At 39.1% G+C, this 27,923-nt stretch overlaps 1 protein-coding gene across 1 annotated transcript in view; it reads left to right on the forward strand.

Annotated features, from left to right (window-relative positions):
- The first annotated feature begins 4,300 nt into the window (after positions 1-4,300).
- The window catches only part of mybl2b (v-myb avian myeloblastosis viral oncogene homolog-like 2b), a 29,585-nt gene continuing 5,962 nt past the window's right edge, over positions 4,301-27,923 (forward strand). The window contains exons 1-14 of the mRNA XM_079843925.1: positions 4,301-4,552; positions 5,106-5,202; positions 9,063-9,134; positions 9,258-9,350; positions 11,315-11,535; positions 13,792-13,927; positions 14,004-14,060; positions 14,695-14,886; positions 18,732-19,004; positions 21,581-21,723; positions 21,803-21,902; positions 22,067-22,177; positions 25,345-25,461; positions 25,540-25,689. Of these exons, the coding sequence (XP_079700051.1) occupies positions 4,533-4,552; positions 5,106-5,202; positions 9,063-9,134; positions 9,258-9,350; positions 11,315-11,535; positions 13,792-13,927; positions 14,004-14,060; positions 14,695-14,886; positions 18,732-19,004; positions 21,581-21,723; positions 21,803-21,902; positions 22,067-22,177; positions 25,345-25,461; positions 25,540-25,689 (1,782 nt within the window). The 5' untranslated portion in view covers positions 4,301-4,532. The remainder of the gene's footprint in view (positions 4,553-5,105; positions 5,203-9,062; positions 9,135-9,257; positions 9,351-11,314; positions 11,536-13,791; positions 13,928-14,003; positions 14,061-14,694; positions 14,887-18,731; positions 19,005-21,580; positions 21,724-21,802; positions 21,903-22,066; positions 22,178-25,344; positions 25,462-25,539; positions 25,690-27,923) is intronic.

Raw genomic sequence — 27,923 nt, forward strand, 5'->3', positions numbered from 1 at the left:
ATGTTGGAACATATTTGAATGCACACACATTGGCATCCAAATCCAGATAGTCCTGCTTGCGAGGTAGTAAGTTCAGGAACTTTCGGGGGTGGGACTTGAACATGCTGATTGGTTGAATTCACACAGCATTTTATTTCAACCTAAAAGTCTGTTGCGGTGCATGCAGTAAGAGTTGTTTGCTATTCTAATCAACGATGATGTTTAAAAAATACGACTGATTATCTGACGACTAGGTTCAGGCTTTATTAAGCTTAAATGCAGAGGACGAAATCCAGTGGGAACTGGAAAGTCACGTGCGGTCCTACGTCACTGGACTTATCTTCACGGTGGAAACGCAGACAGCAACAGGTCTGGGGGAAAAATTGTTCCTAGGAAAAAAGTTCCTGGGACAAATTGTTCCGGGCGGGGCTTAAGACATTCTTCTTTCAGACGAATACAATCGGTGTTATATTAAAAAATGTCCTGGCTCTTCCAAGCTTTATAATGGCAGCCCCAAATTTGAAGCCCAAAAAAGGTGCATCCATCCATCCAGGTGTTAATAAAGGCCTTCTAAAGCAAATCGATGCGTTTGTGTAAGAACAATATCCATAATTAAAACTTTATAAAGTAAAATATCTAGCTTCCGTCAGACCGCCTTCCGTATTCAACTTGCGCAGAGAGTGTAACGCCTCTCGCAGTTCAAGACACTTACACCGTGTCCTAACTACAAGCAACGCGATCAGATTCCAGCGACTTCATTGTTCACAGTTTGAACGTTCTTTAATTTCTGAGGTGAATCCATTGTTGCTTTTAGTACACCTGTTACAGCTGTGAGCACTAAATGATATTCAGTCACATTACACGCTTTTAACATTAAATAAAGCACATAAACATTACCTGAGATCATGTTTTGTGTTGTGGTTCCAGCCGAAACGTCGCAGAAATAGAAACCATTTCTAAAATAGTATCATCACGTGTCGCTGTGGCGGCTGGTTAGGACAAAAACTTGGGAAAAGATGCCTTTGGAAAAGATGCCTTTTATCGCGTTGTGGTGTCGCGTGTCATTAGGACACGGTGTTATGCTACGTCCAACGTCATTTGTGTTTTTTCCGTAAGTTGAATACGGAAGGCGCTCTACTGGGAACTAGATATTTTACTTACACAAACCCATCGATTCGCTTACTTCGATACTTTTATAATGGATGGAAGCACTTTTTTGGGCTTCAAATTTTGGGCTGCCATTCACTGCCATTATAAAGCTTGGAAGAGCCAGGACGTTTAATTACTCTGATTGTATTCACCTGAAAGAAGAAAGTCATACACCTATGGCTTGAGGGCGAGTAAATCATGGGGTAATTTTTTTTGGGGGGTGAACTGTCCCTTTAAAGGGTTACTTCAGCGATTTAGCTAGGCTTTGTATCAGTAGAAACCCGGTATTCAAATTATGGTACTTTCCCCCCTCATGTCCCCCTGAGACGAGAGAATTATGCATTTTATTTCTGTAAAAAATCCTATGGTGACACAAATATCGTCATTTTGCATCATCTGAGGATTTTTTGGCCAGAGGCTAGAGACTACAGCCAGTAGAAGGTGCTAGTTCCGCATATTTTCAACCCGCCGATCGGGGTGGGATCTCACAGAATGTAAATGCTCATAGCCGCTCGGCTCGGGCATTAATAACCGAGCGGAGCGGTGCGGAGCAAAGCGAGTGTTTCAACTTTTCTTATGAAAGTTTAGCTTCCATATGCATGATCTGAAAACGCGCCAGACTGGACACACGCTGTGAATGACAGCCGTGCTTACCTCAGCTCTGCTCTTCACTCTCGTACTGAATGAAATCTGACTCCTGCGTCTGTGTCGTGACTTTCGTTCGGCTCACTCACACTTTATTGAAAAGACAGGTTCAGTTTTTAATTGTAGTGTTTATTCTCTAACTGAACAAAATTTTATTAAGATCAAAACAATGGTGGGGACGGTGTAGGAAGTGGCCTCATAGGGCAGCAAAGCAAGTGCATTCTGGGAGTTGTTGCCCTTCATCCACATGAGACAAAAAGAAATTCTGTCTTGTCTCGGTCTAGAAGTCACCAAATTAAAAAAAATAATGTCACAGTTCTACAACATAAAGGACCCAGTTTAAATACACATTCATCTTCCCAGCGCTGAAGTACACCTTTAAGTCCTGCTTTCTGAATAATAGAAAAAAGTGGTTTTCCCTAGTTTATTTTTGACCCCATTGGCAGATTTTTTTGTTGTTTTAAGCATAATTTATGTTTTCCCCCAGAAATCAATACTTACCGATAATATATTTAATCAAATAATTTTGCTTTAAGTAAATATTGAGGTAAGAATGGAAGACAATGTAGTAAGAAAATATTTTATTACCCTTTAGTTTTGCAGTGCGAAGCACACTCACCCCAACACATTGAAACTTCTTATCGTCACCAGATTCTTTGTGACATGCATTTATGATGAATACAAGGCATTTCAAAAACACATTTTATAAAATAGCCTACACTTATAGTACAAATACATTTACATAAATCACAGGCGCTGTTCTAGTAAGCATCACATCATCTGTAAAACAAAGCAGAAGGTAAGAACAAGCTTTAATTACTTTAAGGATCAGTATTATCTCGCATACATACCTAAAACAGGGCGTCCATCAAATGGCCAGGTTGGATGAACTCCGTTCCTCTCTGAGATCTGGGATTACAGGAGCTAGACCAGATCCCTGCCAGACCATTTCCTTCCAAGAGCGCTGAAGCTCTTCTGAAACGTTAGGGTGAGGTGACGTCCCGGACCACATCAGCGAGATCTCAGGAGGCGCCGAGAGGTTGATAGGACTCCACGTGGACTCCAAACATGACTTTGGGCTCTCGACTATGGCCTTCACGAGGGACACTTCCCATGAGGGGTGGGTGGAGGTCAGGTCGACGCAGGACAGGTCCAGCGAGCTGGCCAGGACAGGCTTTTGAACTCTCACTCTCTCATAGGGTGTGGAGGACTTGCCTTGCACTGGACTGCTCAGCCTTGTGCTCAGGGTGTTGCCTGGAGAGAGAACATTCTTGCGGAGGGCCACTGAAGGCGATAGAAGACTCGTGGAGAAGTTCAGACATATGTTGGGCTCTGAATACTCCAGCACAACACCTTTACATGGTCTCAGGAACCCGCCGGCTGACAAGGGTAGACTCTGGTCTGTACAAAAACCTCTGTCAAGGTCAGACAGTGATGATAGGCCCTCACAGCTCTGGGTCAGCTCTGTAAAACAAGCAGTGTTTAATCAAGCGTTTACATCTTACTATTGAAAAAGTACTGTTAGATTTAATTTAAAACATCACAATAAGTATTTCATAAGCATTGGGACTTCACCAGGTTTTTCCCGTCCTGAATCCATTAGAGAAGTGTGGTGTTAATTAGACACAGCATGCATTTATAGCTGTGCTTGATTGGGTCATTTGCCTAGTTCACCAACTATTGGTTCGTTAGTATAGTGATCCGGTCATTTTACTGACTTGATCTCGTTCAGCAGAATTAGCTAATCTTTATTCAAGTAATTTCATTCAGCTGAGCGGGGTAACATTAAAAAGATATTTTCAATAGCTAAATAATAGCACGACCACATAGTGATGTAAAGTCTGATTATTTTCAGCGAACCGATTCTTTCGGGTAGTTCCTTTTTTTTTTGAACCGGGTCAAAAGAACAATTCCTTCAAGATTCGAACATCACCAACAGTGATGTAAAGTCCGATTCATTTCCGCGAGCCGGTTCTTTCGGACAGTTCGTTTCAATGATCCGGTTCAAAAGAACGATTCGTTCAAGAATCGAACATTACCAATACGCAATCTTTGATCGTTATTATAGTAATAATGTAAATAAAAGAAAATGAAAGTTAGGTAAGATAAACGAAATAATTTTAGGAACGAGAGAGAGTTTTCAGCGTCTGGTCATTTGTAACGTAACAATTCTTTCACAAACGACACAAAACGAATCATGAATGATTTTTAGGCTTAATTAAACACTGTAAAACTAAATTATATAAACATAGAATTATTCTTTTCTAAGATATTTTGGACTGCATGTTTCGAATTTAAACGAATGATTAGTGATTTATAAAATATATTCAAAACAAATACCTACAATATACTTTTCTGACATATTTTTGTCATTTTAAAGTAGGCCTACATTAAAACAAATTGTATCGCTTTCGTGTGATTTACAACATACATCATTTTTGTTTTTTTAGAGAAGCGCGTCCATGTGTATCCGAGCGCGCACGCACTGCGTCCTGAGCTCAAGAAGGTGCGCGCGCAGCTTGTGTTCGCTGACGTCACTCGCGGGAATGGCTAAGAAAAAGAAGCGCGAGATAGAAACTTGGGCGCGCAGCAGTAGATGTTTAGCTGGCGAGTTGTTGCGCGCTCTTTAATGAAAGCGCTCACTGTATCTGATCGACCATCTCATTAACATCACAGATGTTTTTGCGTTTGTTTGCTGCATGAGCTGTGTCCTAGTAAAGGTCTGTTTTATTGGTGCGTTTTGATAAAACATTAGGGAAATGTCGTGGTGGGCGCGCGGGTAAGTACCCAAAGTTTATTATTCTCGTATGCTTAATATGATTGTGTGATAGTATTTTACTTTAGGGCAAGAAAAGGCATGAAAGATGCATTCAGAATAATGATTGGCCTTTGTAGAGATTGTTGACATGAAGTTTGTGAACGATGCATTGAACCCGCCTAATATAATAGCACAAAGAGAGTCGCGCGACTTCAGCATTTATACCCACCGATTTACAGTCAGACAGGGTTTGCAATGTCACCGACTAACCCAAACCTTTGCAATTTGTAAGTTTGGATGATAACTGGCATATGCATTGAGAATATTAGACTATTTGAAGGTGATGCTTTACATATGCTCCATTCTTGATCCCTGGAAGTGGTTTTATTATCACTGCTATAGTTATAGTACATTGTAATAACGTTATTTTTGATGAGCATTATCTGGCAAACACACACTGCCCTGTCTAAGGGTGTCAGTGTACCTCAGCACATTGTTGCCAGTGTTTGCTGATTTGTGGACAGTGCTGTTTTGCCAGCCCTTAACATTCATGTGTGTGTGTTTGTGTTAACAGTGAGGATGAGGAAGAGGCCATGTGTCAGGACACAGACTCCGATGTAGCCGATCAGAAGGATTGTGGGAAGGTGAAAGTGAAGTGGACCCAGGAGGAGGTATGATTTGGAGGTCTTACATTGCCGAAATCTTCGGTAGTAGAAACATTATACATCTCCATAAAGAATCAGTGCAAAAACCACTTCACATTATGAATCGCAAAAAAAAAGAGACTAAAACCCACTAAAAAAGAGGCTGATGTAAAACACCTTTCACTTTTTACTTTTTGGACTGATAAAGGGATGGTTCACCCAAAAATGAAAATGTACTTGCCTTCATGTCCTTCCAAACCCATCAGACTAATGTTTACACCTATAAACGCACATCAAATATGATAAAAGGAAAGTTCAAACATGCTGTAGTCCAAGTTTATATATTAATAAGAAGTCTTCAAAAGACAAAATCATTGAGATTTTTATCAGTATAGCAGATTAATTACATAAAATGCATATAAATATCAGTCGTCACTCATTGGGCCCTATCATACACCCGGTACAATGACGCCAGGTGCGACACAAGTGTATCAGGCTGACACAGTTATCATTTTCACGTCCAGCGCCACATTGTTTAAATAGCAAATGCACTCGCGCCATCTGTTCACTCATGGGCGTCTGGTCTGAAAATCTTGTGTGTTCAGGCGCATTGTTGGAGCGTTGCTATTTTGAGGAACTGAAAAAAACTGCGCCATTGACCAACAAAAACCTGGTCTAAAGGCAATAGCGCAGTATTTCTTGTGTTTTTTAAAGGGTGTGTTTGTAATATGTGCCTATAGGTGGGTGCACAACGTGCGTACACTCTGCTTATTACACACTAGGGATGGTAAGATTACCCGTTTCATGATAAACCACGATAAAATGCACTGACGATTAGTAATATCGTTTAAAATTGAATTATCATTGAAACCGCGTGTGATTATCACGCTTTTGAAAACTCGCGGTAAATCCTGTCCTGCCAGCGTCAGGCTTGTGCAGCGCGCAACGCTTTTGAATGAGAAGAAATGGCAGAAGGCAGTGACAGCGCTGGAGGATTTTTCAGCCTTCTAAAAGGACCAAATCTGAGGTGTGGTCATATTTTGACTTTTTACAAAAGTCCTGAGGGAAACTCAGGGTTTTTCCTGGGTCAAAAATGGTCTTCGGTGGTGATTGACACACACACACACACCCTACCCACGTGATCTGCGAGCGCAATACTGACAATACATTTAAAAAATGCTAGTAATTTTGATCATCTTATTTTGATATCTCCTATTATGCATGATCTCTTACATCGATGTTTGTTTCTTTTGTTCCTCATTTTTTACACTATTTACAGATAATTGTTTTGGTATATAATCATATCAATATTAAAAAGTAGCATAAAAAAAAAATAGCCTAATTTTCTGCCATGTGCAATTTAATAAAAATGATCAGCTAGCTAATAACAACTTTGTTCTGGTTTCACCTCACTCCAGTCTAAATGATTGGCTATTTACTTTACTACACATTGTCAACAGAAATAAGCTAAAATACTGTTGATCATTAACAATAATTCTTACTATCCACTCTTGCTAAATTGTGTAAGCACACTTGTGTTCTCATTTCAGATGCGTTCTGAGTAAATTAATAAACTGATTCGTGAGTTCAGTGTTGGACGGATCAGTTGTTCTAACCAGTCGTTAAAATTATTCGGTTCAAAGGAGCCATTAGGTCACGAATCGGACATTAGCAGACGCGTGTGCGAGTCCCGTCTGTTAGAACATCGCGAAAGAAGTCAACACACAGAAAACACTTCATAACTGAATATAATTTGTTTCACTTTTATTGAAAGTATGCTTTATGTCAGCTGGTCAGAGAAGAGTCAATGTTTTTTGAGCGCAATTCACAGCCAGCGGTAATTCTAGGGAAAAATTGTCTGACCTTTTGTCCGAACCTTTTGATTTGGATTAATATGTGAAATATGAGAGAGCTAACACAGTGATTATTTTGAAGACCCAGAGAGTGTGCGCGTAGGAGGAGCTCTCTGATCGTTCTCTGTCACAAGCGCAGCATCTATTCTACATCACTCATAAATCACAATGACTCATCAAATTAGGCTTTGGCGGGACAAAAATTTGTTTTGGCGGCCGCCAAAAAAATGTCAATGCAGGAAAAACCCTGAAACTTAATCGAGTTTGGTCACCCTCTCTGCAGAACATGCCAGAATAAAGTCACTGTAATAGGGGGAAAAACCTCAAATCTGCGAATGCAAGGCAAGTGGACTTTGACCTCAATACTAAAACTTCGTCTGGGAAATAATAACTTGAAGCTTAAGACCAAGACGAACGAACAAGTTCTTCAGACAAGACTAGGGTGACATTTAAGGGATAATAATCAGGGCATGACATTAACACCTGCCATTTGCGGGTGTATTTCGGTTGTGGCGTGTAACAGTCACTCCCGCTAGCCACTTGGGCGGTTGAACTTATTATAGTCTTCTCAAAAGCCATCTGTTATAATCGCGTTGCGCATTATAACCAATCACACGTGTTTCTATTGAGTTTATGAATGCAATGTCTAATAATCAGAGGCGTTCAGATTAGCCGGAGTTTTGTTCAGAGCGCGCTCTCACCCACTGAAATCTGCACTCAAAGCAGAGATGTGCCTGCGACGTGCGCAGGAGATTCATTTGTCGTACAGTGGTTGACTGTTTTTGTTCTATTCCAGCAGCGAAAATAGTTTCAAACAAACACAGCAGAACCACAGCGCGTCTGATATGAGATTCGAGATCCGTCTCTAAAATTACATACAGCATTGATATACACGTTTCTAACTTCAACAGCATTTGAAGAGAACGACTTGCAGTCATAAAACTTACTGTAAAATGTTCTTCTAGGTGTCATGTATGATGCACACCTTTTGGATTTTTGACATTTAATAAAATGCACTGTCAAATCATATGAAAATATGGATATGCATCATTTCACTAGGACACTGTATTTGCTCATACACAAAATATGCTAGATTTAAATGTCATAGCTGATAGAACAATAATGAGAATATTGCTTGAGAATATATTTACAGAGATAATATTAGAGGTTATATTTACACCAAATTATTATTTTTTATGCATTATACGTTGCTATTGACGACTGCCATTTATAAGGAGGAAGGAAATCCCACAGAATATAATCTATCTTAGAAAAGTGCATAGAGCTGCTTGATTTATTTGTTGTTTGTTGATTTTCAAATATAAAACTTGTTGAAATGTTTTCAGTGTGCGCATCTGTTCTTTTGAAACACTTTCATCTCATTTGAACAAAACCGTGATAATTTGTGTCACTATAATCGTGATGTGAAATTTCCATACCGTTTCATCCCTATTACACACACAGGGCAGCAGCACACAGATGCCAAATATTAAAAATAAAAGGTGTTCATTCTTTCAACTCGCAAATTCTTTCATGTAAATGGCGAATCCGCCATGGTGCAAGCGCAACTGGCTTTTAAAGGGAATGGGAGATGAGACTCTGATTGGTTTATTGCATGTTATGCCTAAAACACACCCATGACTCATTAAGAGAATAGGGACAACCATTCCGGACCATGTGCCGGGCGCGCCAGACGTTTTTCCTGTCGTTAAACTAGCAAAAGTGGATTCGGACACGCCCTAAGTGCACCTGCACCATGAGCTCCAGACCATGTGCTCAGATCGTTAAAATAGGGCCCAATATATTTCCCAATAATATGTCTTAGTAAGATGCTATTTAAATGCTTAAACCGCTCAAATCATGTAGATTCTGGTCCTTTTTAATGTGTTTTTGGTTATTTGAACTTTCAGTGGATGGGCAAAATTGATCTGATGAAAGATTAAAAACACTTTTTTTTTTACTGTTGCATGGTCTCCCGCTTCAATCAGAAAGATCTTTGTCAAAAATGTATATGCTTTTATTGGCTTTTTTCAGGATGACAAGCTGCGGAAATTGGTGCTGAACGTTGGACCAAATGATTGGAAATACATTGCTGGCTTTTTACCTGTAAGTATGTTTACCTCAGTGATGGGATATTCCTTGCTTTGTTGTTCTATCAAACCTTTGTGTCGCCACATTAAAATCTCCATGTTAATGTGCCTTAAAAGTGTCCATGTTTTTAACATAAAGAGCCGATCAGAGCATCAGTGTCAGCATCGCTGGTTCAAAGTTTTGGATCCTGATCTTGTCAAAGGACCCTGGACCAAAGAGGAGGATGAGAAGGTGTGTTTTCACCGAAAAGTCTCTTAATCGCAGCATCTAATTCACACACAATTTATTTTGTATTGCAATCCACATTCAGGCTTCCTATGATCCTGTAATTTACCCCTGTGCTGTTTAAAATCTGTTACCTAATTTGGTGTTAGTCAAAAATCACCAGCCTTTTAAATGGCTTATAAGCCTCTAATTATGCTTTAGGGTTAGTTCACCCAAAAATGAAAATAATGTAATTTATTACTCACCATAATGCCGTTCCACACCCGTAAGACCTTTGTTCATCTTCGGAACACAAATGAAGATATTTTTGTTGAAATCCGATGGCTCAGTGAGGCCTGCATAGCCAGCAATGACATTTCCTCTCTCAAGATCCATTAATGTACTAAAAACATATTCAAATCCGTTCATGTGAATACAGTGCTTCAATATTAATATTATAAAGTAACGAGAGTATTGTTGGTGCACCAAAATCTTTTCTGTTGAACGCTGATTCATAATGCCCCGAAGCTTCATGAAGCAGTGTTTTGAAATCGGCCATCACTATATAAGTTATTTAGTTTTTTTGGCGCACCTAAAATATTCTCGTTGCTTTACTGTACTCACTGTACTTGCATGAACTGATTTAAATTAGGGCTGGGCGATATGGCCCCAAAAAAATGATCACGATGTAAGTTTACATATCAGTCGATACCGATAATTAGCACAATACATGTCAAATCTTTATTGCTATATGCTCCTGAGTGAAAGATGTAGAAAACAGACAGTTAATTGTGGTTTTAAACTATCCTTTATTGTCAAAACATGACAAACACTTCCCAAACAAGTGAACAATTGATCAAAACTGAGGTAGATTTATTTGTTACTAATAAAATCAATATTAATAGAGTAGAATATTATTCATATAAATAGAATCTATATATAAAATGAATATCTATAGTAAAATCTAGAACTGTAATGATATAACATTTGGCTCTGCTGACTGCAAATGCAAAGTTAAAGTGCTTTAAAGATAATGTTTGTCAATAAACAAAAATAGAAAAAAAGAAAAATCTTAACTGTGGTCAGCATTTTTTTTACTCTACACTCTGTATATCAATAATATTATTTTATATATATATATATGCTTAAAGGTAGGGTAGGTAAGAATGATCTAAAACACTTTTGTCCAAATTTGTTTAAACTTTCGTTATATGTCAATACATAATTAAAATGTAAGTACTCTGAAAAAGAGAGTATAAAAATCGAGTGACTTTTTAATCTGCAATAAACACCGCTCATTATTTTCGTTCGGGCCGAAACAAGTGATTGGCTTGGGCGACTGTCACTCTCTCTCGCTACCATGGCTACCACCACTTTTGCTACAGGATCTGCCCAAATGCGCGTACCCCAGTGTTGCCAAGTCGGGCTACTTCAAACACTGTTGCCGCGGGCTGTTTTTCATGTCCGCGGGTTGAAGCGACCCCAATTATGTGATATTTTACCCCGGGATTAGCGAATTTTAGCAGGCAGCCCTACCAAAAAGACACATATTTTACCCCCCAAACGCGATTTTTACCGGAGAAACACGATTGGGCTTGTTTTGGGCTAGTTTTGAGTAGCAATTGGGCTTTCGGATTTTGTTGTGAAAACCTGGCAACCCTGGCGCACCCGTTTGATTTGAGTTCAAGAGGCTGTATTTCTGCTGGACAGGTAATCTTTCATTTTGATTATACATTTTCAAAATGTAGATAATAAATAATTAAATAATATTTATCTGCACTTTGATTTTTGAAACTTTGTAGACCGTTTACAGTCACAAACACACAACATGAAAGATAATACCCCGAAAAGCATAACAGGGGCACTTTAAAGATTGCTGTGTTTCATGGAAATGGAAATCTGCACAGCAATTTCTTAACCAGCAATCCTGAACAATCAGAGTAGCCATCGAAATGTGTGCGATGCCATGCTTGAACGTGTTGTGTGTCTAGGTGATTGAGCTTGTGAAGAAGTACGGCAACAAGCAGTGGGCGATGGTGGCCAAGCACCTGAAGGGCCGTCTGGGAAAGCAGTGCCGGGAGCGCTGGCACAACCACCTCAATCCAGATGTCAAGAAGTCCTCTTGGACGCCAGAGGAGGATCTCATCATCTACAAGGCTCATTGTGTGCTGGGAAACCGCTGGGCTGAGATCGCCAAACTGCTGCCTGGAAGGTGAGCACACTCTAGATGTACTGTAGATCTGAGAGATTCCCAAAACAATCTACTTTCATAATCAACTAGTCGCCTACTTGGCTTTTAACCCTGTAAAACTTGACATGAAATAACTTGACTTAAGTTTTATTTAGAGACCCAAACTGAGCAAAAATATGCAATTTGGTCCAGATGCTTATATATATATATATATATATATATATGACAAGATGGTCAATTTGACAATTTTTTTGTCTGTGCAAGCTCAGGAAGACAGGAAAGAGTATTCGTGCACTGTTCTGGGTGCGCACCTTAGATGTGTGTTGCTGCGCACATGCACAACTTGTACACAGCGAACAAGTACCAAACTTTTGCATCTAGGTGCACTGGAATATTTAAATTGGCATGGCATAAAAATGCGCAAATTACCAACTTCCGCGAAAATGCAGCATTGGCCCGATCAGGCAAGTGACAGTTCCTTCAACTGGCCCAAGTGTCTTTCACACTGGCCCCGTGCCATCGGGCAGTCCTTATTGTTTAGCCCTGCTAACATTAACTACTATAGTCACTATATCTGCCAATAATAAGTCTTAGTTCAGTGGTCGGGAACCTATGGCTCGCGAGCCACACCTGGCTCTTTGACAAAAATAATGTGGCTCAGGTCTCTCACCCTTAAAATGATCGATAAAAAAAATTAGACACATCAACAGAGATCCGCTCTCTGCAGAAAAAAAGCAGCCAATTACAATTCCCTTGTTGTACAGCCTACCGAAGTTAATGAAACGTAGGATAATAACTAATATTCAAGTTGTACCGGCCGTGCGCGTTCAGTGCTGTTAGCGAGTGTCACGAGTCGCGACAGCAAACAATAACCACTTGCGTTTCTGTGGTAACAGCTTCTGCTCGGGGATTCAAGCAGCTGTAGCTTGTTTAAGGTAACCGAAAACCATTTTTAGAACAGCAGCGAAAATATAAAAGTAGGCTATAAAAACTTTAATATATCCTTTTATTGAAACTGGTGGTCTGTTGTGGAAAGAGACATTTCGAAACATTTCACCCGCGGGTACTTTCGCTTTTGCCGCAGAGACCCTTGTGATAAATAAATGTGTATTTATGATAATCCACGCAGATTTCAGTTGACGAAAATGAATGATAAAAGCGTGATAAGTCGCGAAAGACAATTGAATTACTCACAGGATGTTGTGCACGCGCTCCGAGCGCAACACGGACAAGCACAGCTTTGTCCTCGGCTGCACGTCGAATTAATAGACTACAGAAATATATCAAAATGCCAAGTTGAGTATTCACGTAAACACAGTAGATGTTCACACACACAAAGAGGATTTATAACTCAACCTCACAAAGCCCTGCACAATTAATTCCATATTGCAACTTATTTATTGTTTTCTGCATATGTGTTTGTTTTTAGTTATGGACCTAATAATTACTATTGTTGAAATTTTATTGGGGGAAAAGGCATGTTTTTAAATAATAATTTAATATAATTTTTTTCTGTGGAAAAATGCATTAACCAAAAATGAAAAAATGGCTCTTTGGTCAAAAAAGGTTCCCGACCCCTGTCTTAGTTAGATGATACTTAAAGGTGCAGTGTGTCAATTTTAGCCGTATCTTGCCTTGAGGTTGTAAATTGCAACCGCTCACCCCTTCCTTTCGAAGCACGTAGAGAAGCTACGACACAGGACAAAGATGTCGTCTAAGAGAGCTGAGAGTAGCTAGCGCACTGTTGAGCAGTTTGTCCGTTTAGGGCTACTGTAGAAACTGTAAGGGGATTAGGGTGTGTAGATGGAAATGCCTCATTCTAAGGTAAGAAAAACGTAACGGTTCATAATGTAAGGTCTTTACACACCACTGAATTCATTCAATTAAATTATTATTTTACTTTTCTGTCAATAGACGCTTATAAATACTACACACTGCACCTTTAAATGCTTAGTTTTATGATCTAAGCTCTGTAGTTTTAAACAATGCAATACAATGATTGAGAGATGAACAAATAAGCCTCAAAAGACTCGCACATGATTTTTCATGTAGAAACGTGAACATGGAAAATGTAAGCATAGGTTGCTTCAATCCAGTAAGTGGTTGTATTGAATATTACTAACAACGTAAAAGTTTTCATTTATAGAAATCACTGGCCTGAAGGTGCAATTATACTGGAAGGCCTTTTACTTAACATAATGGCATGAAGGGGTCTGGAAGTTGATAGATGTCTGGTATAAGTGAAATTGAGTATATTTTTGAATATATTTTTTTCAGAACAGACAATGCTGTGAAAAACCACTGGAACTCTACCATCAAGCGTAAGGTGGAGACGGGTTTTTACACCGGTGTGGACACCACACTTAATGTGCTCCAGCAGACGGACGGCGAAGAGCTGGCGTCTGAAGAGCAGGTACTTTCAGCCTTGAGTGCACATTATAAGCATTGATCAGGTTTTCAGTTTAACGCTGATGATTTGGGTTTTGCAGGGGGAGTTTTGCTATGATGGAGCCAGTGAGGGACTACCAGGCGACGTCTTAAAGCGGGTATAAACATGAAAACATTCTGATTTTAATAACAAAGTCTTAATGATGTAACACAAGGTCAGTTGTAGGCCTGTTTCTGACATCCTATTTAGAACCAGTTCTGTTTTTAAAAATGACCGAACTTCCATTTGAGAAACCGTGATTTTAAAGGGATAGTTCACCCAAAAATGAAAATTTTCCTTAATTCCTCACCCTCATTCCGTTCCAAATCCGTAAGACCTTGGTTCATCTTCAGAACACAAATTAAGATATTTTTTGATGAAATCTGAGAGCTCTCTGACTCTTCCATAGACAGCAATTTAATTAACTCTTTCAAGGCCCAGAAAGGAGGTAAAAATATTAATAGTCCATGTGACTCCAGTGGTTCAACCTTAATGTTATGAAGCCACGACAATACTTTTAGTACGCAAAAAACAAAAATAATGACTTGAATCAACCATTTCTTCTCTTCCATGTCAGTCTCTGATGCTATTCACGAATCAAAAAATATCTTAATTTGTGTTCTGAAGATGAACAAAGGTCTTATGGGTTTGGAATGACATGAGGGTGAGGAATTAATGACAGAAATTTCATTTTTGGGTGAACTAACCCTTTAACAAATAAGCATATGACTTACACACTTGTTTATTTCCAGGATCCTGAAGCACAGGAGAAAGTCGCGAATGCTCCACAGAAAACTGCTTCTCCCAAGACACCAAAAGCTCCAACAACCCCCAAAAGTGAAGGTGGAGACTCTAACGTGTCCACTTGGGTGATGGACAGCTCTGGATTCCTCTCTCCATCAGCGGCCCCAACACTAAAGGAGGTGATGGAGCTCATGGATGGGGTGAGTTCATTATTAAATTGCACAACAGTAGCCTAAGATGTTTCTTTGTTAAACCAAACTTTTATTTTGACGGGTTGCCGTGAAGACCTTTTGAGTTTCTGTGGGTGTATGATGTGACGATAGTTTTTACTCAAATGAAACGGTAAAATGCTCCTGAAGTGACTCTAAGAGCAGCTCTGGAGATGAAGTTCATGCATGCATGTCCTCATATACTGAGATGGCAGAGGCTGAAAACACAGCGAGGGTCACGCGTGTGTGTGTGTGGGGGAAATGAAACCGCATGTTTGTGCCATTCACTCACACAGAACATGCAGGATTCATATTTAAATTGTCTTTTTTGCGGTTAGTTAGTCTGAAGCGCTGGTACTTGGTACCAAAGTACTGGTATTTATGACATCCCTATGATGGTTAGAGGATGAATGTGTCAAAACACAGTGCATCACACTCTACTGCACATGAGAGTGCTTACAATGGGTACGTGAGCATCAGAACTGGACCTTGGACTAGTGGAAGAAGGTCATCTGGTCCGTTTCTATTACGTAACATGGACAGCATTGTACGTGTGTGCTGTTTAACTGGAGAAGTGATGCCATCAGGAGACACTGTGGGACGACGACAAGCCGGTGGAGGTGTGATGTTCTGCAGGGAAACCCTTGGTGTGGATGTGACGTGTGCTACCTACCTAAACATTGTTGCAGACCAGGTACACCCCTTCATGACAATGGTGTTCCCTGGTGGAAGTGGATCTTTCAGCAGGATAATGCGCCCTGTCACACTGCACAAATTGTTCTATAATGTTTTGAGGAACATAATTTCAAGGTGTTGCTCTGGCCTCCAAATATACTACTTGCACAACTACTTCTGCGTTCTACTTTACATCTTGGGAGTTTCCGGTAACATCGTTCAGCCCATCAAATGGGCTCCTATGATATAAAAAAAAAAATTACATAAGAATAAAAATAATAAAACTATTAAAAAAATTGGTGCGCAAAAAACCCTTAAATAACGACTTGTATAGTGATGACGATTTCAAAACATGGCCTCATGAAGCTTCGAAGCGTTATGAATCAGTGAGTCGATTCAGCAGTTTGGATCGCCAAATTTCAGCAGTTTGGCGGTTTGACACGCGATCCGAATCATGATTCGACTCACTGATTCATAACGCTTCGAAGCTTCATGATGCCGTGTTTTGAAATCGTCATCACTATATAAGTCGTTATTTAGGGTTTTTTTGCGCACAAAAACTTTTCTCGTCACTCCATAAAGTTATTGTAGAACCACTGTAGTGAGATGGACTTTGTAACGACGTCTTTAGTACCTTTTAAGGGTCTTGAGAGTGTAAAGTGCATTGTGCCAATGGAGGCCTTTCAGAGCCATCGGATTTCAACTAAAATATCTTCATTTGTGTTCTGAAGATGAACGGAGGTCTTACGGGTGTCGAACGACATGAGGGTAAGTAATTAATGACAGAATTTTCATTTTTGGGTGAACTAACCCTTTAAGGGTTTCTTTCAGTTCAAAACATTAAACGATATGTGTAAAAAAATAAAAAATAAATAATGGGTCAAAAGAACAAAAGCAAGTGGTCCATTCCCCAGATCTCAGTCCAATCGAGCGAAAAACCAGTTTGATTCACCGTGGCTCCACCTACAACCCACAGGACTTGAAAGACCTGTTGCTAACGCTTCGGTGCCAGATACCACAGCACACCTTCAGGGGTCTTGTACTTGCACAACTAAGTAATGCGTGATGTTAATTAACTACATGTACTTACTTTAAGGTTAAGATTAGGGCTTGCTTTTTTAATGCACACTATTGTGAAAATACAACGGGTCTACCGTATACCGTTTGGTCGTATTTGTACGCACATGAGAACTTCACAAAAAATCTCTGCCTGATTCACAAAACGTTTGTAAGCACTTGAATTTGTTTTTAACCTCGTTCTGATGTTAGTGGCTGTGTCCGAAATCTGGAAAATGCTGCCTACACATTTCAAGGCCGGAAGGCAACGAGGCACAGCCGAAGATACCTGAGATACCTCATCTGATCGATTTTTGAAGGCAGCAAATTTGTATCCTTCGCTGCCTTTGTTATCCCACAGTCCTGTGCTTTCCATTCTGTGACAGTTGAGCTGGGAAAAAAGATAGCGTCCGAAAGTTGTGTTTGGACCCACTTTATATAAGGTGGCCTTAACTACTATGTACTAACATTTTAATTAATCATTTGATACAATGCACTTATTGTGTACATACATGTTTTTACATTGTACTTCCATTTTAAAAAATACCTGCATTTAATTACATCTGTAATTAATTTCTGTAGCTACATTTGTAATTACACAGTTGACACTTCCCTTACACCTAGCCCTACCCTTAAACTTACCCTTACCAACACACCTGTCCCTAACCCTACCCGTATCCCACCTCAATATCAGCAAAAGTGTTTTGCAATACAATTTGAACACAGCAAGTACATTGTACTTATTTGTTTATTATTTTTTCACCTAATATAAAGTTGGGCCGTTGCGTTTGCTGGTCAGTTTGTGTGCAAAGGAATTTTTTTTTTTTTTTTTATACCAACATTTTCTACTGCTGATGTCATTGCTAGCGAGAAATGACTAATGTAGTAATTAAATATTTGTTTAGCTCCTACCAAAGCTCTCTTATTTTTCGCTGTAGATCATTAAACGGTTACACTGTCTAAGAAGTCTGTCCGAAATTAGTTTCGTGAGGTGCCTTCATGCACAAATGCTGCCTTAAATGCCGTTGTCTGATAAGGCAGCAAGGCAACGAGTAAGCTGCCTAGGTTTTCGGACGCAACCGGTGAATTTGGAGTATTTTAAATTAGCGGCCCCGTGCTCAAGGTTAGTCAGTTGCATAAAACACACACCCAAACCATCTCCATATAAGGGCTATTTGCGCTGTTTAAAACGTTATAAACTAAAATAACTAGCCTCTGACAGATGGCCTACTCAAGTCAACTTATGGCGAATACTCTTCAGTGTATCATCTTTTGTGTTCAACAGAAGAAAGAAAGTCATACACTATGGAACAACTTGAGGGTGAGTAAATGATGACCGTATTTTCATTTTAAAGTCCCACTGAAGTGCCTTTAAACGCGCAGCATTATTCAATGTGTTGACATATCGAACAGCTCCTCCCCTTTTTTTAAACGGCCAAGAGCGTTATGTTTATATCACAGCTCGTCCAGAGCCGTTGAGCAAGGTAAAGCCGAAGTTTCCTCCTAATCTCCTCCATATCGCTTTAAAATACAGCATTCTGTGCAGAACACGATCGTTATGTTTTCTGGTCTGCGCCGACTCGATCACATGATCCGCTCTGTGCTCTCGTGTCTCTGGACCAACTCGATCACATGATCCGCTCTGTGCTCTCATGTCTCTGGACCGTCTTGATCACATGATCCGCTCTGTGCTCTCGTGTCTCTGGACCAACTCGATCACATGATCCGCTCTGTGCTCTCATGTCTCTGGACCGTCTTGATCACATGATCCGCTCTGTGCTCTCGTGTCCATGGACCATCTTGATCACGATTCGCTCTCGTGTCTCTTTAATTAAGTATAACATTCAAATTTAGTTTTCAGCCATTTTGACAGCCCTGTTGTGCTTGTTCTATGTAAACTGAGTATGTGAATGAGATGTCATGCAGTTGTTGATTTCTTTGCGTAGTGAGTGCGCATTTCATCAGCTTTAAATGCAAGCTCTTTCCAGCAATGTATAACTAAAAATTTTAGTTGGGGATGTCAGAGCAAGAGTGTCCCCAAAAGAGATTCACTCACGGGATGCAAAGTGAGTGTAGGCCTGACTGCTATTGATTTCTTCCACCAGGATCTGGAGGGCTGGTGTACGATGTCAGACTTCGACCTGCCGGAGGAGAGCCAGAGCTCAGAGCTGCTGCAGTTTCGTCTGGAGGGAAGCACCCTGCAGGAGCTTAGCAAGGGCAGTAAAGGGGAGCTCATCCCCATCTCACCTGGCGGAGCCACGCCTCCATCCATCCTGAGCCGCCGCAGTCGCCGGCGCATCGCCCTCTCACCAGACCCCAACGACTCAATGACCCCGAAGAGCACACCCGTCAAAATCCTGCCTTTCTCTCCTTCACAGGTACTGCCGATGCATTTTCACCTCACTGCCATTACATTACGTTTTTATCCCTTGTGCGTCAATTAAAAAAATTATAATCGAGAACAAATATGTTCATGTTCTAAAACTGACATAAGTTTGGTTTCATTTTAAAGACCTGTGGCAGATTATTGTTAAAGTTAAAGTTTAAAAAGTGAAATAAAAAAAGTTATAGAGGTTTATAAAAAATGAAGAACATTATTTTATATAAAATATATATTTTATATTTTTACCTATTGAACTCAAAAACTGCTAGAAAATCAAAGCCATAAATCTAAATAAGTTGTGTTCCAAATTTGTGGTAAAAATGTTTTGCTTTCAGTAAGCTTTAGTTTGTGTGCAGTACCAAGTGAAGTTGTCAGTGATTGGTTGTCAGTGATTGGATTTGTGATTTTTACAGTAGTTTTTCTGTCAAAAATTACACACAATCAAACACACAATTTTATCACATGCATACAAACCACACTCTAACATCCATGCCAACACACACACACAATTGTAACTGCATAATTTATCCGATTGGCTCTATAATATGCAAAAACAGAAAACAGGAATAAAGTGAGTATTTGCTTTATAGGCCAAATAGGCGAAAATGGCACCATTTGGTAAAAAAGATTAAATTCTAAAGCCTTGCCAACAGAATGAAAGCCTATTAACAATGACTGCATCATTTTATAGTTAAATGGCCCTGGGATTAAAAATTGCAGCTTTAATGGGTTTCAATCAGTCCCTCTAGAAAAACGTGATTATGCGATCGCATGATTTAATGCATAATCAGTCAAAGTCCGCATATCTATGCGGGGGCCGCATTTTTTCAAATACGCCGCACTTTCGCTGCATAAATTGCCTATTTCCACGTGCAAAATATGCGGGGCTTGCATGATTTCATAATCCCCGCATTTTTGTTGCAAAAAAGTCATATATATTAGCAGAAAGTTGAAAATTTTTTGTTTACTTCACACAAGAGCCGCCATTTCCCCCTATTACCATGGGAACGTTTTGAAGTGACGTAATTACCCGACGCGAACGTCATCGAAAAGCTAAAAACCCCGTGGTGAAACCATAGATATCGGTGAAACCATGATTAAGCACGCAAATTTCCATTTTCTCAACAAAAATAACAGCAAAAGACAGCGCAAAGCAGTTTCCCAGTGTGTTGACCGATTTCAAAACACCGCATCATGAAGCTTCGAAGCGTTATGAATCAGTGAGTCGATTCAGCGGTTTGGATCGCCAAAGTCACGTATTTAAGCAGTTAGACACGCAATCCGAAACATGAATCGACTCGCTGATTCATAACGCTTCGAAGCTTCATGATGCCGTGTTTTGAAATCGGTCATCACTATACAAGTTGTTATTTAGGGGAGGTTTTTCACACAAAAACTATTCTCGTCGCTTCATAAAGTTATTGTAGAACCACTGTAGTGAGATGGACTTTGTAACGATGTCTTTAGTACCTTTTATGGGTCTTGAGAGTGCACAGTGCATTGTACAAATGGAGGCCTTTCTGAGCCATCGGATTTCAACTAAAATATCTTCATTTGTGTTCTGAAGATGAACGGAGGTCTGACGGGTGTCCAACGACATTAGGGGAGTCATTAATGACAGAATTTTCACTTTTGGGTGAACTAACCCTTTAAGAGATTGCACTTTGTGCATTGGAAGCACACAAATGTCTGTTTTGTATAGCTGCCTCTGTAAAACAGGCCTCTGTAAAAAAAAACTTTTTTTTTTATTTACTTTTTATAGCAACCATCTTCATCAAAAGACTGGGTGATTTATGAAGTAGCCTAGCTATTGTGTTGTGTAATATTTGTGGGAGCACCTGCCTTTTTATGAGAAATGTACATATAATGTGACTATCAGCATGAAGCATGAGCCCAGCCCTTCCCATCATGAAATAAAGAAGACTTTTGAATGTTTTGTACATTAATAACCTCACGCATTATGTGGGTATGTGATTGACGTTTTTGTTCAACAATTTTTTGTCATTGCAATTAATGAAATCTCTCTTTTTTTTATCTTTACAATAATACCAGCATCATGTAGTGCAAATTTTTAATTGTTATGGACGTATTGCACAGGCTTTCGGAATTGACGAACGGCTCTGTCTGTTTATTTGGCAGTATAAAACTTCAGATCAGGGTTTTTTAACTTACTAGTGGTGCAGAGCGTCACATGGCAACCAAGCAAAAATAAATCATAATCATTACAATGAGTAAAGATAAAGCGTCTAACAAGGTCTACGTGCATGCATTCTAATAGCTTGTTTTCCCTCACGGCTTAAACAAATGACGTTTTGTGGGCGTTCCCAGTAATGCCGACCAAGTCTATAAGAATACACACTTGTGCCACTATTTATGCAGTTGGCATTAACAATGATAAAATGATCAAAAAAACTAAACTGAAAAAGACAAACGATCATAAGATCGCACGGGTTAATGCATGGAAGTGAAAATAGATTTTCTTCAACAAGGATCAGTAGTCTTATATGCTGTTAACTTGTGTAGTTTTTATAGAACCTAGCCTTTAATTTTAATATCTTAATATTTTCACAGTTCCTTAATATGTGGACCAAGCAAGACGCGCTGGACCTGGAGAATCCTTCTCTCACATCCACGCCTGTTTGCAGCCAGAAGGCGGTCGTCACGACACCTCTGCACCGGGACAAAACCCCACTCACACAGAAGGAAAACTCTATGTATGTCTCAGCCTTCCTTCACATTCAGATAATTTGAGTTTGGATGTCTCTGCTAAACCTTTGTTTTCCCCTCCGGTAGGTTTATCACACCAAATCACAAATCTGATCTGGATACGACACCCCGTACGCCAACTCCGTTTAAAAATGCCATGGAGAAATATGGCCCTTTGCGGCCACTGGTGAGAGATTCTCTTATAATTGAAGGCTCATTTCTTTTAAAGGCCAGCTATCCATGTTAAGGTTAAAGCTAACATACAGTTCACTGAGGGTTGACCTCCTGTTTGATATTCTAGTTTTGATGCTTTGAGATGACGTTTGTGTCTTTTGGTTTGGTTTTCTTAAGCCTCCGACACCAAATCTGGAGGAGGACCTTAAAGAAGTGTTGCGCAGCGAAGCCGGAATTGAGCTGATCGTAGAAGATGAAACTCCTACTGAGAAGAGACGCAAACAAGTGGTAAGAGGAAAGATACTCTCATGTACAAGCCTACATTCACCCTAAATGAAAAATAAGTCACAATTTACTCACTCAAGTGTTGTTCTGATGCCCATGATATGAAATGCCCTGCTTTCTTTTTTGGACCACAAAAGGAGAATTTCTAAAAACAAATAAAAGTCCCGCTCACGCTCATCAATATAATAGCAGTGAATAGAAACCAGCATTAGGCTTTAAAGAGGCAAAAGTATCAGCCGTCAACCGATGTGAACGCAATAACTTGATGTGACGAACACAACAGATATATGCACTTCAGAGAATAATTATTTCATGTTGTGTTTTTGCTCATCTCGATTTCTCACAGTGAACTGCTGCCAATGGCAGGATTTTCATTAAATAATTCATTAAATCTTGGTTTGTTTTTCACCAGACCCTATCATATACCCCCAGAACACTTGGAATATACCGAACGTCACATGGGATCAGCCTGTAGTACTTTTGCATCCATTTTAAAAAGTTTGATGCTGGTTGCCATTCACTGCCATTAAATGGACAAGTGGGAGTGGACCCTTTTATTTATTTTTATCTCCTTTTGTGGTCTGAAAAATAAAAAAAGGGAATATGGCATTAGAACAACACCAGGCTGAGTAAAAGATGACTACATTTTTATTTTAGGCAGGGCTTAAAAACGGAAAAAAAATATCAATCGGTTCACTCCGAGCAGAATCGATATTATAGCGTTTCCGTTTTTGCGTTCCTCAATAAACATTACCTACTGTTCCGAAAACGGTTTGATTTGAAAAAATACCGGTTAATAACGTTATTTTAATTTAGCCTATACTTTAAACAAATATGTATAAAGAATTATTTTTCACTCAATAATAATATAACGCATGGTAATTAAACTTGAATATTTATTTCATAACATTTTTAAAACCACAACAGAAATACATGCATTAATTACAAAGCATAAACAGCGGGACAAATATTGACCTGTTTTAATGGAGCGTTAGACAATCGAAAGTGGCCTCTTATGCCTAATTCTTTTCAGAAGAGTGATAATCTTTGTACATAACTTTTTTTCAACACGACTTGTTTTAAAAATTGCATGAATAAAGAATAAATAAACTGGATAACCATTGCTCTTTTAATGCACCTTCAACTGCTAATTTCAAAGCAAACACTGCGCAATACGTCCTTGCATCACATAATCAAATTCAGTCAGCTAATAAAGCTTGATCATTTAATGCAATATAACATACCATTTAATACAAAGAATCAACCGTCTATATAGAAAACATTGACCTGTCCTGTATTGGCAATCTGAAAGACTAACGTTATAGGAAAAATGTTTGATAGATGCTAGTAACCTACTTGGATAGGCTTAAACGGAATCCATAAACTAGCCTAAATCAGTCTATTTGAGCTTAAAGTCCGTACTGCTTATTTAAACGTTCGAAAAGAATGTCCTCCAATACCTGCGCATTCATTGTAGACCTCAGCGGGGAAAGAAATGTACTTGAGGCATGAAAATGCGCGCTCTACACTGACTTGCTTCCCGGTAGATTCATAGATGATGGTGTGCGGGCATTTCACTCACGCTTGATAAGTCAACGTCACATGCCGTACTACCCTATTCATTATTGGTCACTGCCAAATTAAAATATTAAAAGAACGATAAAATAACGTTATTAACCGGTTAATGGTCATTTCAAATTAACGTTTCTGTTCAGAACGATTCAAATTGATTTTGTTTTCGTTTTTGTTCCTCTTAAAATTTCGTTCGTTTCCGGTTTTCGTTTTCGTTCCTTGAACCGGTTCAGAGCCCTGATTTTAGGGGGAACTATCCCTTTAACTTGCGGTGAGGATCTAGGGTTTTTCCATAACACCTACAATTCAGTTGTCAAAACGTTTTTTGTAACCCCAGCAAAAACGAATATGGTGTTGATCACACGGCATTATTTAAATTTAAACAAAAATAAATTAACCTGTAGCTTTCAAGTATTTTATATCATTTTAAATTATTTATTTCAAGTAAAATGCAGAAGGTAAATGCTCAAATTAACAAATAAATTATTTTGAGTTCTCACATATTTTCTTCACATACCAATTAGGTTGTGCAGTATTTTACTAATATGAGATGTAGTTTTTAGTTTTCCTTTTAACCCTGCAAGGCCTGACATGAAGTAATAGTCAGAAAAAAAGATTTTTTTATATTATATACATTTTATTATATATATAATTTTTATTTTATTTTTTATTATTATTATTATATGGACCTGTTTCAAACAAAATATTTTAAAATACGGGGAGTATCGTATTTGATGCAGTGTTTGAGAGATGAACATATAAACCTTTATCAAAAGCCTGGGGGGTATTCCAGAAATCAGGTTATGTGACATACCTGGGTATGTTGAAGGGTAGGTAAGCGGATAACCTCAACTTTTGGTTACAAAAACAGAGGTAACTTTGAGGGTATGCAAGTAGCCATAGCAACTCACTCTCTGAACATAACCTGCCCCGGAGCAGCTCATGTTTCAGGGTTAGTTTGCTTGGATATTCAGATTATATTCAAATTATGTTATATAATTAATTTAGTTGCATTTTATGTAACTAAATAGGTTACAGCTATATAATATACATTATTGTATATTAATTCTAAAGCAATATTATAGCAAGTCAATGTTAAATGTTAATTCAATTCATATTGTCACCTACCACATCTGTATTCAATTAATTAGCATCACACAAACAATATAATCCTTATTCTCAGTGAATAAAGATTACTCGATAAACTGATTGAAAAAATATTGCACAACCACCAACTACGTACCAAGTAGGTTATGTAAATCGACACTAAACAAAAGAAAAAGTACATTGGCGTGCTTTTTCTTAGCGTCTTTTTCCATGGTGAATCATCGATTCGTTGCTCTGTTGAGAATGTCTTGTGTGTTAACCGGGAACATACTCTGGGTTGTCTAAACTTACCTTTTGGAACCAGCATACCTTGAGTTAACAAGGTTTGGGTAAATCGACCAAGAGTTCAAGGTATATGTGATGGTAAATTAACCTTGCCTTCTGGAATAACCCCTTGAAGGATCACATAAAACCAACCAAAGAAATAAAAATATTACTTGTTTATTTGCCATTTTGCTGTTATATTGCATTGTCTTTGTCTCCTTTAACAGTATCGGCCTCCCATGAAGAAAGTGCGTAAATCTCTGGCTCTTGATGTCATTGACTGCAGTGAGACCGTTACTGCACGAATGCAACAGATCAAACACGCAGTCAAAACCAATCAGAAGGTACAGAAACCGGACGGATGGTGTTGCTTTGCCCAGTGTTATTGAATAGATTATAAAGGTTTTGTGTTGAATTTCCAGGCTCAAACTGCACGATCGCTCCCTCTCGTGTCCTCCTGTGCTGTGAAGGAAGAGAACGTCTTGGATCAAGGCTTTATTCTTGGACCGAACGAGAGTGGGCTGTCCTCTAAACCTGCGTCTCAAACACCCCAAGTGATTCCTCCACTACCTGTGAGTGATGTTAGATCAGACAGAGCCATGCCATGTTTACAGTACACAAGTTATTATTCTACAAAACTACATCCCATATCAAAATTTAATTGCAAGTGCTTGTTATAAAAGACGCATCATTCTTATACAGTTGTTGTTTAAGCCAAGGCGAAAACGACATAGATGTTCATCAGCATTTTATTGTTTCCATAGCACATTATGTACACATAGCACCTTTCCCTTATTTCTCCCGGCATGTTAACACATTAACCTGCGTTCTTTGTGTGCATTTGCATAGTAAAGAAGCTTTCCCGTCATATAGCCTTAGCGTATCCTGACAGAGCGAGCTTTTCATGGTAGCTATCAGTGTTGGGAGTAACGCGCTACAAAGTAACACGTTACTGTAATTTCACTACTTTTAGCAGTAACGAGCATGTAACTAAATATAATTTTTCATCAAGTAACGCAATTACTGAAATGGAAATGAGTTAGTTACTCTCTTTTGTGAAAAATGAACGCTTGCAGACAAGAAGCTCATTCTCGCTGTAGTATTGTTGCCGCCCGCACCGCCATGTCGTGGAGATGCTGTGTTTTTCAGAGGACTGTTTCGAGCACCTGGGAGAGCACAGGCTGTTTCTACATCTTTGTCGTTTCTACGATAGTAAATGCAAACGTACCAATCTGATACTTTCTGGTCCAGTCGCGCTATCAACGTTGATCGATCAGTTGGAACCGACATTATCATATGTCTTTGCTATGCTTTGGGAGCTGATGTTCCAAATAGGATAAGAAGCGTGACATTTCTGTCAGACACATTAAGTATTCGGGCCAGTCACAATGCACTGGACAATCAGAGCACATCGCACTTTGAGAGAGGAGACTTGTTAGCCCATTTTAACGTTTTTCATCTCTTATCTCTATTTAGCTTTGCCTTGTGAGGCATGTTTGTTAAACTATAGTGTTAAGCTTTTGTTAAATCACTCAACACTGGTAGCTATTGGTAGGAAAAAAATATTAGTCTTTCTTGACCCAAGAAATTATAAAAACGTGTTCTCATCTCATGCAGAAGTACAGTCAAAATTGTGCATCTGTAACGGCATGAGAGAATTAGTCCGCAAGTTCCCGCAGACAGGAAATCTCATCTGCTTTATTTAACATCACAACAGACGTAATAAATGGAATACTCTGAGCCAGAGACACATGATTAAGCAGTGGTTTTACCTACCTGGTGTGCATGTAAAGACGCCCGTATGACTGTGGTTTAAGACTCTTTCACCAGCATAAAGCCCCGGGTATACTTCAATTTCCGCATCCGGAAGTGTCTCACACGGAGTTGTGTCCGCACCGCTATTAAAGTAGAGTCAACCACGGATGAGCATCGATGGCTGAGTGCAATTGTTGTGACTCTTCTGACTTTCTGGCGCATGCGCTGTTGTACATGCACCGGGACGCCTGCGAACCCTCCTGATGATGCAAATTACGCCACGCGGCCGGTGCATGAACGTGGACGGCTGAAGTATACTTTAGGCTTAACTCTCGTGCAAAGTTTTCAAATTGCATGTGTGATATCCGCGGGCTCGCTTTTTGGGTGAAATTTTTTTTATGCAATGTGACATTTTTCTTCATCACCAACTCGCAAAATGATAGAAAATTATTTTAATTTTCCATGATAATAAAAAAACAAATAATTAAATGAGTAAATAAGCAAATTAACCAATATCGTCCAACACTAGTTCGCATCCCTGTGTATCAAGAGCCAAGGAAGATTCGGAGCTGAAGTTCAGATATGTTAATGGTTGTTTCATTTCATGACACTGTCGACCAATCACAACAAACTGGGCCATCTGACCAATCAGAGCAGGCTCTCAGAAAAGCAGGGTTTAGTTTCAGACACTGAGAAAAGAGCTGATTTTCTCTGCAATGGATTGTATGAGTTTTTCCTTCCTTTTTTTTTTTTTTTTTTACTTTGATGCATGTAAACTTACCGATACTGATTTATTTATTTTTTTCATCAGCCTTACCCAACGACTGATACGGGCTGCCGATTTTCTTGACCCGATACTGCTTTTGCTCCCTCAATTTACATCATAATGACACAATGATCATGATGATGATAATGTTACAAGTCTCAATTAAAAAAATTTACATTTATTGTACTAAAAAATAAACTATTTAGTAAATAGTAAAAACAAGTGAGGTAGAACAAGTAAAAAAAAAAAAGAGTTCAGTGGTGAAAATAAATAAATTCTGAAAAT

Source organism: Gobio gobio, assembly GCF_949357685.1.
Source record: "Gobio gobio genome assembly, chromosome: 19".
NCBI classification, from domain to species: domain Eukaryota; kingdom Metazoa; phylum Chordata; class Actinopteri; order Cypriniformes; family Gobionidae; genus Gobio; species Gobio gobio.